At 38.8% G+C, this 14,219-nt stretch overlaps 1 protein-coding gene across 2 annotated transcripts in view; it reads right to left on the reverse strand.

Moving 5' to 3' along the window:
• Positions 1-11,115: 11,115 nt before the first annotated feature.
• The window catches only part of BAG4 (BAG cochaperone 4), a 31,450-nt gene continuing 28,346 nt past the window's right edge, over positions 11,116-14,219 (reverse strand). Inside the window, exons 3-5 of one of the 2 annotated variants that reach the window (XM_047856606.1) lie at positions 13,561-13,815; positions 12,859-13,113; positions 11,116-12,130 (exon numbers count right to left, since the gene is read on the reverse strand). In XM_047856606.1, the coding sequence (XP_047712562.1) occupies positions 11,645-12,130; positions 12,859-13,113; positions 13,561-13,815 (996 nt within the window). In that variant the 3' untranslated portion in view covers positions 11,116-11,644. Of the gene's footprint in view, positions 12,131-12,858; positions 13,114-13,560; positions 13,819-14,219 lie in introns of both variants that reach the window. The other variant, XM_047856605.1, reaches the window with a different exon arrangement.

A 14,219-nucleotide genomic window follows, 5' to 3' on the forward strand; every position in this document is an offset into this window, starting at 1 on the left:
ACACATGTACACTCTCTCTCAAAGTAAATAAACATTAAAAAAAAGAGTTGTTTTGAAATTTCATTGTATTACTTCATAGCCCCAAATGAATAGTTCCTGCCCTCAATTTAATAATCTTAGAATGTTTTCACTTTGAGGAAAATGATACATACTTTCCCTGTGATTTCTCTGTCTTCCTGCAATGAAAGCTGTTTTAGAGGCCGATAACCTAAGAATGTCAGTTTAAGCTGTGCAGCAAGCTGGCTTTCCACCAGTCCTGGGAGGTTTCCATCAAGGCTTCCTTCCTGTTGGCTACCGCTGTCAGAATGGGCTGTAGGGGCCCAGGGCAGGTGGCCTATGATAGGCCGCTTTGGCATATTGATTTTTTTTTTTTTCAACGTTTATTTATTTTGGGACAGAGAGAGACAGAGCATGAACGGGGGAGGGGCAGAGAGAGAGGGAGACACAGAATCGGAAGCAGGCTCCAGGCTCTGAGCCATCAGCCCAGAGCCCGACGCGGGGCTCGAACTCCCGGACCGCGAGATCATGACCTGGCTGAAGTCAGATGCTTAACCGACCGCGCCACCCAGGCGCCCCCATATTGATTATTTAAAATAAAAGTTACTTGGGGCGCCTGGGTGGCGCGGTCGGTTAGGCATCTGACTTCAGCCAGGTCATGATCTCGCGGTCCGGGAGTTCGAGCCCCGCGTCGGGCTCTGGGCTGATGGCTCAGAGCCTGGAGCCTGCTTCCGATTCTGTGTCTCCCTCTCTCTCTGCCCCTCCCCCGTTCATGCTCTGTCTCTCTCTGTCCCAAAATAAATAAACGTTGAAAAAAAAATTAAAAAAAATAAAATAAAATAAAATAAAAGTTACTGAAGAAACAGCTGTGCAGGAAGGACACTCAGATTATCCTCTCTCTGAAAACAGGAAACAAATCTCCCCTGTGAAAGGTACACTCGCTGCACCACGAGGTAAAGAGACATCCTTACCACCCAGAGCTAGGAAATCTAGAGCCAAGAAGGTTGTGTAAACAACCCTTGTTATTTTTTACTTATTTACTACCCCAACCCAAATTCTGTTTACAATTCCTTACTAATTAAACCTCCCAAAGTTAAATTTTCTGTGTCCTGTCAATTCCTCACAAATTTGTCTCTTTGTCTAAAAAGTATAAAAACTGGTTGCCTTGGTCACTTCTTGAGGTCTCAATTTCAGTATTGGGCCTCTGTGCACATGTAATAAAACTTTGGGGTTTTTTTCCTATTAATCTGTCTCATGTAAATTTAATTCTTAGTTCAGCTAAGGAAGACCTTAAGAATAGAGGAAGAATTTTTTCTTCCCCTCAGAGCCAGTGTAAATGTAGCAAACACAAATGTAAAAATGTAACACTTCAAGAAAAAAAACTAGGAGAGAATCTTCAGGAACTGGGGTTAAGTAAACCAGTGGTTCTAAGAGATTTGACACCAAAAGTCCAATCCTTAAAAGGAAAAAATGATAAATAGGTTTTCTTCAAAATTAAAAACTTTTGCTCTGGGAAAGACTCTGTTAATAGGATGAAAACACAAGCTACTGGGGCGCCTGGGTGGCTCAGTCGGTTGAGCGTCCGACTTCGGCTCAGGTCATGATCTCACGGTCTGTGGGTTTGAGCCCCACGTTGGGCTCTGAGCTGAGGCTCAGAGCCTGTGCTCAGAGCCTGGAGCCCGCTTCGGATTCTGTGTCTCCCTCTCTCTCTGACCCTCCCCCATTCATGCTCTGTCTCTCTCTGTCTCAAAAATAAATAAACATTAAAAAAATTAAAAAAAAAAAAAGACAAGCTACAAAAATAAAATATTTGCTAACCACACATCCGATAAGGGACTTGTATCCAGAAAACAAAGAATTCTCAAAACTCATCAGGGAAGACGATGGAGCCCAAATGTGCTTTCAATACTGTTTTTCAGTAACAGGAGCCAGGGCTTCTTGGAGAAACAACTGATTCTAGGACTAGAACAGGACAAGCCTGGAAAAACCTTCTAGTACCAGAAAGTAAGGGAAGGGAGTCAAAAAAGCCACATACAATGACGACGGGAGGTATGTCAAAAGGACACAACTGAGAGCGCTCCCAACAGCCAAAACAAGAGAATTGGAGGAACAAAATAAATAAGGTAGTATTAGATCGTAACATAAAGTATAAAATAAGCATTTATGAGTCCATACTGATAAAAATGGTTACACAGACAAATAAATGGGAGAATGAATTTCCCTTGCAGGGAAATTCCAAATAATTTACATAGATAAACACACTCAAGAAGGTGGAGGATAACTCCCTATTTCTTAAGTCATGTAGTGACTTCCTTCCAAAGAGTGTAGTATGAAAAAGCGGGGGGGGGGGGGGGGAGTAATTTTATGTGGAGAAACCCAACAAACATTACCTCAGCCAGGTGATTAAGGTTAACATCAACAGTATAAGTTATGTTGTTAGTATATATGCATTTGATATATGATGAGATGGGCACTTACCATCTCTGTGGTCTTCCTCTCAAAAACCCACAGCCCCACTGTATATGAGAAAAACATCAGACAAATCCCAGTTGAGGGGCAGTCTACAAAATCTGACCAGTACTCCTCAGGACTGTCACAGTCATCAAAAACAAGGAAGATCTGAGAAACTGTCACAGCCAAGAGGCTCTTACTATATGATGAGTAAATGTAATGTGGTATTCTTCATGAATGGGATCCTGGAAGAGGAAAAGGATGTCAGGTACAAACTAAGGAAATCTGAAGACAGTATGCATTTTAGTTAATAAAAATGTATCATTATTGGTCCACTAACTGTGTCAAATGTATAACACTAAAGTGGTAATAGAGTGTGGAGTATATAGGAACTCTGTAGCATTGTAAGTTTTCTGTGAATCTAAACTATTCTAAAATAAGTTTATTAGAATAAGTCCCCCAGAAATGGGCAAAAGAACAGACATTTCACAGAAGAAAATACACAGATGGCAAATAAGCACGTGAAAATATGGTCAACATCATTAACTATCAAAGAAATGCAAAATGATTAAACCACAATGAGGTATCACTATGCATCTGTTAGAACACCTAAAATAAAAAATAGTGACACCATCAAATACTGGTAGGGATGCAGAGAAATTCATACCTGCTGGTGGGAATGCAAAATGGTGCAGCCGTCCTAGAAAAGTTTGGTAACAGCCTACAAAATTAAGCATGCAACCACTCTATGACCCAGAGCTGCATTCCTGGGCATTTTTCCCAAAGAAATGAGAACCATGTCCACACAAAAACCTGTACATGAGTGTACATAGCAGCTTTATTCATAATAGCCCCAAACTGGAAACAACTAAGATGGCCTCAACAGGTGAGTAAACAAATAGTGGCACATCCGTATCATAGACCACTACTTAGCAATAAAAAAGAACTATTGATACAGAGAGAACTTGAATGAATCTCAAGAGAATTATGCTGAGTGAAAAAAAAAGCCAATCTCTAATGGTTACAATACTGTACAATTCTACTTATATAACATTCTTGAAATGGCACAATTCAGAAATGGAGAACAGATTGGTGATTGTCACAGGTTTAGAATGGTGGGAAAAGAGAAGTAGGTGTGGCTATGAAAGGTCAATAGTAAAAATAATTGTGATGGTGGAATTATTCTGTATTTTGACTGTATCAGTGTCAATATACTGGTTGTGACACTGCAGTAAGTTTTGCAAAAATATTACCATTGGTAGAAACTGGGTAAAGGGTACATGAAAGCTGTGCATTATTTCTTAAAACTGCATGTGAATCTACAATTATCTTAACATAAGAACTTTAATTTGAAAACATAATACCCCCAGTAAATTTGAATTTCAGGGAAACAATCATTTTTAGTATTGGTATATCCCATACAATATTTGGAATATATTTATTTTAAAAAATGATTTGTTGGGGCATCTGAGTGACTCAGTTGGTTAACCTTGATTTCAGCTCAGGTCATGAGCTCATGATTCATGAGTTTGAGCCCCACATCGGTTCTGCACTGACAGTGTGGAGCCTGCTTGGGATTCTCTGTCTCCCTCCCTCTCTACCCCTCCCCTACTCACTCTCTCTCAAAAATAAACAAACATTAAAAAAAAAAAAAAACTTCAAAAAAATGAGGTTATTCATCTGAAATCCAAATGTAACTAGGAGTCCTATAATTTATCAGACAATACTACTCAGCATTAGCTTATGAAGACAGAGTACATATTGCAAAAGAAAAGGAGATTTAAGGATTGGCTGACACAAAATGTGCTCTGAACCCAGAAACCCCTAAATCCTCACTCTCAGCAGCTGGGACCTCCTGCACCTCACATTTCCTGACAACAAATGTGCCCATTACTCCTGGTAAGAAAAGCCACATGGAGTATAAACCCTCCTGTTTACACACAGGAATGAAAATGATCAGATAATCTGTCCTTCCCAATTTCAGATTTAAAAGAGCTATCCCCTGGGGCACCTAGCTGGCTCAGTCAGTTAAGCATCCAACTCTTGATTTCTGCTCAGGCGATGATCTCACGGTTTGTGAATTCAAGTCCCGCATCAGGCTCCTTACTAACAGTGCAGAGCTTGCTTGGGATTCTCTCTCTCCCTCTCTCTGCCCTTCCCCTGCTTGCGTTCTGTCTCAAAATAAATAAATAAACTTTAAAAATAAAAAGAGCTATCCCCCTCTAACAAAGATTATGAAAAAAACAAAACAAAACAGAATGGTCATGAAGCACTTTCTAGAAGTAATTTTGGGTCTCCAGTATAACACTAGAATCCAAGAACCACCAGACATGTAAGAAAATATCTCTAACATGATAAAGTTGAAGATCAAAAAAGAAAGGAAAATGCATTTTGGAGGAAATTCATTATTCAGTAAAAAGAAAACATCAAGAAATTATCATTAATAATCCTCCAAGATAAGGTGCTTACAACCACAGACAAAAGCAGAATTCCATAAGGGAACACAGAGAACAAAAAAAATTCTTAAAATTTAAAAATATAGTCAAAATGTAAAACTCCAAATGAAGATTTAGAAGATAAAGGTAAGTAAATCTCCCACAAAATACTGCAAAAAAGGCAAAAAATAAAAAAGAAAGCAAAATGAATCAAAGAACCAGCCTAAGAGGTCTAGACAGAAACAGGAATTCTAGAAAGAGTTAACAGAGATGAGGGTGATGGAGGGCCAAAATTAACAAAGTCAAGACAATGTCATAGGGCTTAGGATATAAGTTTCTAGAATGAAAGGTGCCCAGTAAAATGCACAAAAAACAGACCCACACCAAAGCTATATTGTTAGGAAATTTCATAAGAGAGGAGACAAAAATATCCTACAAGCTTCCAGAGAGAAGGATTTTATACAAAGGGTCATGAAAACACATTCTCAAATATGCAAGATGTTAAAAAAACTATTTCTCATGCACCCTTTTGCAGGAAGCTACTGGAGAACATGCTCTACAAAAATGGGGGAATAAATTAAGAGAAAGACATAAATTACAGAAAAAAGGAAACCAGCAGGAGAAGCCAAAAGAATCCCCAGGATAAGTAGAAGATCCCAGAATGACAATATGCACTAGGAACATACCAGTTCTACAGTCAGAAGGCTCCAGGGTAGACTTCTTCAGGAATTTGAAATTGACAAAATATATGTCTGAACATCTTAAAAGATTTACATAAATGATGAAGGGTTTGAGGTCAAATTAGTTATAAGTACATGAGCAAACTCAATAAATAAGATAAAGGATTAATTGCAGGGAAAAGAAGTTGTTCAGAAAAGGAAATGTATTCACAGTTTACAACATTACTGAGCTCTGGTTAGCATTTACATGGTCATAATAATGTACAACAAAATCATCGCATAGATTGGGGGGTGGATTTTGAGTACGGGGGGGATGAGGACTGAGATGTGTGTATTGTAGGGGCAGAGAGTTAAACCTAACCCTCCACCCTCTGTAATAGAAAATCAGTAGAAATGACCTAAAATTGATAAATCAAAAGAAGCAATACAATTATGTCATTACAAAACATGGAGAGGCATGTGGCTGGCTTAGTCAGTACAGCATGCTACTCTTGATCTCGGGGTTGTAAATTCAAGCCCCATGTTGGGTGTAGAGATTACTTAAAGAAAACAAAATCTTTTAAAATATAAACAAAAATTTAAAATATGGAGATAACACCTAAAGGAGTTAGAAAAAGACCAAACACAAAACCCAAAACCAGCAAAAGGAAGGAAATAATAAAGATGAGAGCAAAAATAAATGATATAGGAACTAAACAATAGAACAAAAAATACAGGGATAATTTTTTAAAACCTCAGTTAAAAGTCGTTGCTTATGGGCAACAACCTCTTCACCCTTGGCTGCAGCAACTTCTTACTTGACATGTCTTTGGAGACAAGGGAGACAAAAGCAAAAGTCAACTATTGGGACTTCATCAAGATAAAAACCTTCTGCAAAGCAAAGGAAACAGACAGCAAAACTACAAGGCAACAGACAGAATGGGAGAAGATATTTATTTGCAAATGAGATATCAGATAAAGGGTTAATATCCAAAATCTATGAAGAACTCATCAAACTCAACACCCCCCCCCCCAAAAATAATTACCCAGTGAAAAAATGGGTAAAAGACATGAACAGACACTTTTCCAAAGAAGACATCTGGATGGCTAACAGACATGAAGAAATGGTCAATATCACTCATCATCGGGGAAATACAAGTAAAAACCACAGAGATACCACCTGTCAGATGGCTAAAATTAACAACTCAGGCAACAACAGATGTTGGCAAGGATGTGGAGAAAGAGGAACCTTTTTGCACTGCTGGTGGGAATGTAAACTGGTGCAGCCACTCTGGAAAACAGTATGGAAGTTCTTCCAAAAATTAAAAGAAGAACTACCCTACAACCCAACAATTGCACTACCAGGTATTTACCCAAGGATATAGGAGTGCTGTTCCAAAGGGGCACATGCACCCCAATGTTTACATAGCAGCATTATCGACAACGGCCAAAGTATGAAAAGAGTCCAAATGTCCATTGACTGATGAAAAGATAAAGAAGATATGGTATATAGGGGCACCTGGGTGGCTCAGTGGGTTGAGTGTCCGACTTCAGCTCAGGTCATGATCTCATAGTTCTTGAGTTCAAGCCCTGCGTCCTCTGTGCTGACAGCTTGCCTGGAGCCTGCTTCAGATTCTGTGTCTCCCTCTCTCTGCTCCTCCCCTGCTTGCGCTCTCTCTCTCTCTCTAATACATTAACATTAAAAAAAATTTTTTTAAAGAAGGTGAGGTGTATATATCTACAATGGAATATTACTTGGCAATTAAAAAGAATGAAATATTGCCATTTGCAACAATGTGGATGGAACTAGAGTGTATCATGCTAAGTAAAATTAGAGAAAGACAAATATATGACTTCACTCCATATGTGGAATTAAAAAAATTTTTTTTTCAACGTTTATTTATTTTGGGGACAGAGAGAGACAGAGCGTGTACGGGGGAGGGGCAGAGAGAGAGGGAGACACAGAATCGGAAACAGGCTCCAGGCTCTGAGCCATCAGCCCAGAGCCCGACGCGGGGCTCGAACTCACGGACCGCGAGATCGTGACCTGGCTGAAGTCGGACGCTTAACCGACTGCACCACCCAGGCGCCCCATATGTGTAATTTAAGATACAAAACAGACGAACATAAAGGAAGGGAAGCAAAAATAATATAAAAACAGGAAGAGAGACAAACCATAAGAGACACTTAAATACTGAGAACACACTGAGGGTTACTGGAGGGGTTTGGGGTGGGAGGATGAGCTAAACAGGCAAGGGGCATTAAGGAGGAAACTTGCTGGAATGAGTACTGGGTGTTATACGTAAGTTATGAATCACTAAATCCTATTCCTGAAATCATTATTACACTACATGTTAACTAACTTGGATGTAACTTAAAAAAATAATAATTTAAAAAAAAGTTGTTGCTTTTGTAAAAGAAAACACAGGACTGGGAGCAGGAGCATGGTCCCTGTCACAGAATTGACTCTTTAACCTTATAACCTCCATAGAATTATTTGAGTCTTTAGAACTCAACTTTTTAAAAACGAAAAAAAAAAAGATGAAAAAGAAAAAATTCCAGTCATCAACTACCTATCTCCCAAAAAATGCCTGGATGGTTCAATCGGTTAAGCGTCCAACTGCAGCTCAGGTCATGAGCTCATGGTTCTTGGGTTTGAGCCCCACATTGGGCTCCACACTGATACTCCGGAGCCTGCTTGGGATTCTCTCTCTTGCCTCTCTCTGCCCCTTCCCCACCCATGCTTTCTCTCTCTCTCAAAATAAATAAATAAAACTAAAAAACAAAACAAAAAAACAAAAACCTTTTGTAAATGCCAATTTAATCTATATTCTTCAACTTTAAAAAAAAATCTTCCTACCACAGGGGCGCCTGGGTGGCGCAGTCGGTTGAGCGTCCGACTTCAGCCAGGTCACGATCTCGCGGTCCGTGAGTTTGAGCCCCGCGTCAGGCTCTGGGCTGATGGCTCACAGCCTGGAGCCTGTTTCCGATTCTGTGTCTCCCTCTCTCTCTGCCCCTCCCCCGTTCATGCTCTGTCTCTCTCTGTCCCAAAAAAAAAAAAAAAAAAGTTGAAAAATCTTCCTACCATTAATAGAATTATAGTAACCACTACAGAACTGTTTTTAAAACCCTATTTTTTAAAGCATTTAGAAGAATTCCACACCAACAAAGTAGAAACAAGCATAACCCACCATACCAGATACTTCATTAGGGCATATCTGTCTAAATATTTATATTGGCATTTACATTTGAAACATTAGTGGCTTATTATAAAGAAGACATAGCTGTGTTTAACATGCCAGGTCTTGGTAACTTTATTCAAGCTTTTGACAAAAACTACCCCCAAAGTAATATAAATTTAGAGACTTCTAGAAAGTCCAGATGTGAAATTCCAAGACAATTTTGAATTTAGTCTGGAGTCGATACTGAGTCAAATACTGAACCAAACCCACAAATCATAAATACTATTTTCCTTCTTAAGTTCATTATATTTTCTCAAACAGGTTACCAATTTAGCTTTCCTTTCTTTGATATTGGTATTTGGAATCATTTTAACACGGTTTACATCTTTAAGTTCTAAATTTGTACTTATCTTGAATATCTTACTATAATTAAAAATATAAATCCGAATGTGATAACCCTTCCTTACATAAGAATGCCAATTAATAAATGTAGAAGAAATGAGAGAAACAGACCATTAGATAGACCAATAGTCACCATTAGAACCATTAGAACACCACAGTAGTAACTTACACAAGCAAGATCTGGCAATGGATGCGAAAATGAGTGGGCAATAGTTTAAGCAGAAACAAGACATTTGCATAGTCTCAAAGTAGCTCCAGCAAATAGTCATTACAAAGAAAAACATAGTAATTTTACAGTAGAGAATCCTAGCAGACACCACCTCAGTGATTAAGGTTAACAACACCAGAAATACATTATGACATCAGATGTCATGATACACTGTCACAGATTGGAAGACACTATGTAGACATGACAACTAAGTGCAAGGTGGGATCCTGCACTGGATCTTGGAACAGTAAAAGGACATCACTGAAAAGACCAAGAAAATCTCTACTTTTTAAACTCTCTACGTTTGTTAACAGTATTGTATCAAGGCTAATTTCTTAATTTGACAAATGTTCTATAGTTGTATAAGATGTTAACATAAGGGAAAGTTCAATGAAGATGCACATAAACTACTCATTTTACAACTCTTCAGGAGGTCTAAAATTATCTCAAAATTAAAAAAAAATCTGTTAAAAAACATACACACATACATATGTGCATAATGTGTATATGTGTGTGTATAAAAATCAAAACTTTGTGGAAATTGGTATCTTGGGCCCTCACTTAAATAGTTAATAGTATTCTCTCCTGAATGTCACTGTCTCACTGGTTTCCTTTAAATTGGCTTTAAGGTTCTCCCCCTTCTAAATTTTTAGTATCAAGTACAATTTTCTAATTTTCATAGAAAGCCTTTTTTAACATTCTTACCTTAGGCCAAAAATAAAAATCCTAGAATAAAACTGTCACCATATTATCTCATAAAATCATTCATCCCATCCATCAGACCTAGCCAATATCTTTACTCCATTTCTTCTCATCATACGTTTGTTTGGCTTTGTTTAAAAGGAGAGGAGATGGCGGATAGATTTATTAGCACTAATAGGCCTGACAGTCTAGAAAAAAGTTATCACTTGGATATCTTATTAAGAATCAGCTGTTTTTCCAATAACAGATACTGTATACTAGAACTCACTTCTGATAGAAAAAGTAAGTCATTTACCTAAGTCTCTTCCATACCATAGCATGAAGCTACCCAAGCAAGCCCAGCTAAGACCCTTTCAATATCACTTTCTTAACTCTGTCTCTGAAATGACTGTTATTAATGGTAATAAACATCTTTTTTATAAAACAATTTACTCTAAGGACATAAAGGTAAACATCAAATATGCCTTTAAAAGAAAATTTCCCACTCTAGCTATGGCTGATTCATTCCCTGAGCATGAATCCTTTTTTATCCTTACTGTTTTTGACTATCAACTGAGGTGAAATCTGCCCATAGGGATATTGATGGTGAACCTAGTATTTTAGATGGAGAAGCACATTTCCAGATGGTCACATTTATTACTTTTGCAGTTATTTCTACTCACTGTGGCATTTAATTTTTCATCCCTACCTATCAAAATGCTCTACATGGAAGCAGCAGTAGTGAAAAGACGATGGGGGGGGGGGGGGGCGGGAGGGGATTAAGGAAATTTTAAGGTGGATCTTTATCCAAGTATAATAAAAAAGCAAAAAAGAAAATGGCCACAAACATCTCATTCCTATGCCCCTGCCATCTCCCAATTCGCCTTCCACTATTAACATGAAAAGTAGGAGTGGTAAAACTCTACCCTAAAGATCTATACAAAAAAGGAGACAAGATACCTCAGGAACTCAATACACATTGCAATATGTTCAAGTGGTGCAAAGATAGAAATTCATTCAGAATTGCCATACTATCGGGCTACCAATATAGTCTCTTGAATAATTATATTAAACATATTACTACAAAACGTACCAAGAAGTAGAGAATAATACTATATTTATGAACTGCAAATAACAAAACAAAACAGAGGTCCAAGAAGGCTAAAGTCCAAGCTGTAATTTACACATGAAGTGTATGCTGAAAGCAGTCACAATGTACAAAAATGTGACAAGTAATCCAGATGTTTAAAAAAACAGAGCCTGTTTGCCTCAGATTGTATCCAGTCTCATCTGGTAGGTTTTTGATAAGCCTGTTACATAAAGCATGTTTCCCTCCTGCTGATAAGAAGCAGCTTGTAGATATCCACAAATTTCTTAAGGAGTGAGTCTACTTGGCAATAATGGTAACTCCACAGTTTCCTATTACATTCATTGGTCTGAAAACTGAAAACAACTCATAACTAAAATGTTCTTTCAAGTCCTTTACCAGTTTTTCAAGTTTTAATCAAAGGAAAGTTGGAATGTATTGCTTCTTGTCACCAACAAGCATTTCAAAAAGAGGGTTAATTAACCAAAATCAAGAGTTCTTTGGTCAAGTTAGTAACAGGCTTCCCCTTTGTTCTAAGTCGTTCATAATCCTTTTTTTTCCAATTTTTCCAGTATGGCCTGGATTTTACAAACAGCCTCTTTCCTGGCCTGCCGGACAGAGTCCTGGCCCCCAGTCTCAACTGAATCCAGTTCCAAAAGTTCCTTAGTTAGCATTTCTTCCAGAAGCCAGTATGCTTTGTCTGTCTTTTTTCCTACGAATTCTTCTACTTCTTGCTCAAGATATTGGACCTTCTCCAGCACATGTATGATTTTTTTAATACTTGGGGGAGTACCTTCATCTGAAGATAGACACTCTTCAGGAAGATTATCACTTTGATCTTGATTGCTGGGGTGTTCATTGGTGGCATTACCATAAAGTTGAGGCTCAGCACTGTACTGGACTTGGGAATCCAAAAGATCTGAATTATCATTGTTCATTGTTCCCGAGGACTCGTACTGATGGACATTGCAAGGAAAGTTGTGCCGGTTCATGCCTTGATCTGATTGGCTGTAGGTGTAGGAGGAGTCCTTGGAGTGGGAGAGCAAAGAGGGGAAAAGAGCTGTTTTAATGGCAATCCATCAACATCAGGGTGGTTAGCCAACATCTTTCACCAGACTGTGAAGTACATGAAAAGAGTCCCCACTAAAAAAACTAGGCATCCCTACTTAACAATTTGAGGAAAACACAACCCTAAAAAGACAAAAGGAGTGCTCTGTCAAGTAAAAGGCAGAGAATTCCTGAGTATAATGAATCTACCCTGAAGTGTTCATCCTCATGAACACCTCACAATCACTCCTTTCCACCTCACAATCTACCCAGTGACTTAATAAATAGGAATTAGATAGTCTTCCTCTGAAGAGTTAAAACCTAAGACAGACCTTAAAAAGGAATGTAGCCACAGACAGATGATGTTTATGTCTGTGGTTTATACAATTTCACATTGATATCGTCTTCTGTGTACTGACTGAGGTAATAAAATGCAATCTTTGATTTTGTTTAACATTCAGATAGCATTACAACAAACAGTAAATGAGCGTTTTTCTGTCTTTTACAAAAAAGATGCGAACCTATAACTGCTCTAAAAAATAAAGTATATTAAAAAAAAAGAGGAAGAAACTGGGCTAAAGCTATAGGTAGTAATCACCAACTTTTTGCAATTAGTCCCCATTTGATACACACCAACGCAGGAAAGTTTCACGTTGTGCCTTTTCAATTACCCAAACATGAAAAGAACAATTTTTAGAAGGCCTCCTACCTTGGGCTGCTGGGGTGGTGGTGAGTGAGGGGACTGAGGAGAGCTGCTGCTGGGCCATGATGAAGTACTCTCACTCATGTAGAGATTCCCAGGTGGTGCTGAGGGCGCAGTTGAAGGCCAGGGGTAACGGGTTCCCATTCCATAAGCACCAGGAGAAGCCCATGAGTCCTCCTGTTGTCGTACAGTTGGTCCTGGTTGTGGAACACTACGATTACCATCCCCATAAGGATAATGGGGCAGGGTCATTCCAGGGTTCTAGATTGAAAGGAAGGAAATATGCTGGTCACTGCTAAAAACAAAAACAAAAACAAAAAAACCTGAACGAAGTAATGAAAATAACTCTAGTATCAACAGATTGAGATGCTTCCTCTCTCCTTAACAGATGTACTTTGGCTGCTACCAGGCTAAGTGGTAGCATCTCTAATCAGTTGCAGTCATTTCTTCACGCCCAAAAAAAGCTTCATTCTGAAGATACCAGGGACAGATTTAGAGACAATCAAACTCAGAAGGAAGAAGGCTTAAAATTCAATGGCTAAATTATAGCATAAATCTGTCCCAAGATACGAGAAATAAGTGGACCCATATGCTATAAGGAATAACAAATTAAGATGTATCAGAACTCCCCTTGAAGGGACAGAGAAACAAACATGGTATCACTCATAGAATATTAAACAAATAAAAACCCAACAGATAACTGCTCACCTGTGAAGCAGGATATCCTGGAACCTGCCCCCGAAGAGAGGGTGCTTCAGTCTGGCAGTCCTGCTGAGGATACAGCCAACGAGAGACTGGGGCTGGGCTGTGGCCAGGTGAACGGTAAGTGCTTGGAACCTCTGGGGAGTAACTGGTCTGAGTATATCCAGGTGTGTAATAAGCCCCAGAGTACGATGCAGTATTCGCCCCAGGGCCAGGAGGGTATGGTGGACCATATGCTCCATTTGTATAAGAATTCAAACTCTGCTAAAAAAAAAAAAAAAAAAAAAAAAAAGAAAGTAAAAAAAGTGACTGAGTAGAAGAACTGAAGTGCTCTGACCCAACTTTGAAAAGTTTGGGAAGGGACAAAGGTCAGTAACTAATGAAAATATGAACTGCCTAAGCAATCTGTGAAGCATTCTTTCTCTCATGTATTATGGCCATATACCATATATTAAACTCAGATTATCACTGTAGAGTCTGTGTTGTAGCAATGACAGGGTATATTGTGATGAATGAGGAAGTGAAGGCCTCAGGGCTGTGCTTCCCAAACACTTCCATAAGTATACCTAACAATTACAACTGACAGTGGAGAACCTGTGCCTGCCACCTAGAGAGGGGTCCTGGGAGACCTAAGATAATGGCTAGTCACAGAAAAAAATAACCAG

This window comes from Prionailurus viverrinus, chromosome B1 (genome assembly GCF_022837055.1).
Source record: "Prionailurus viverrinus isolate Anna chromosome B1, UM_Priviv_1.0, whole genome shotgun sequence".
NCBI classification, from domain to species: domain Eukaryota; kingdom Metazoa; phylum Chordata; class Mammalia; order Carnivora; family Felidae; genus Prionailurus; species Prionailurus viverrinus.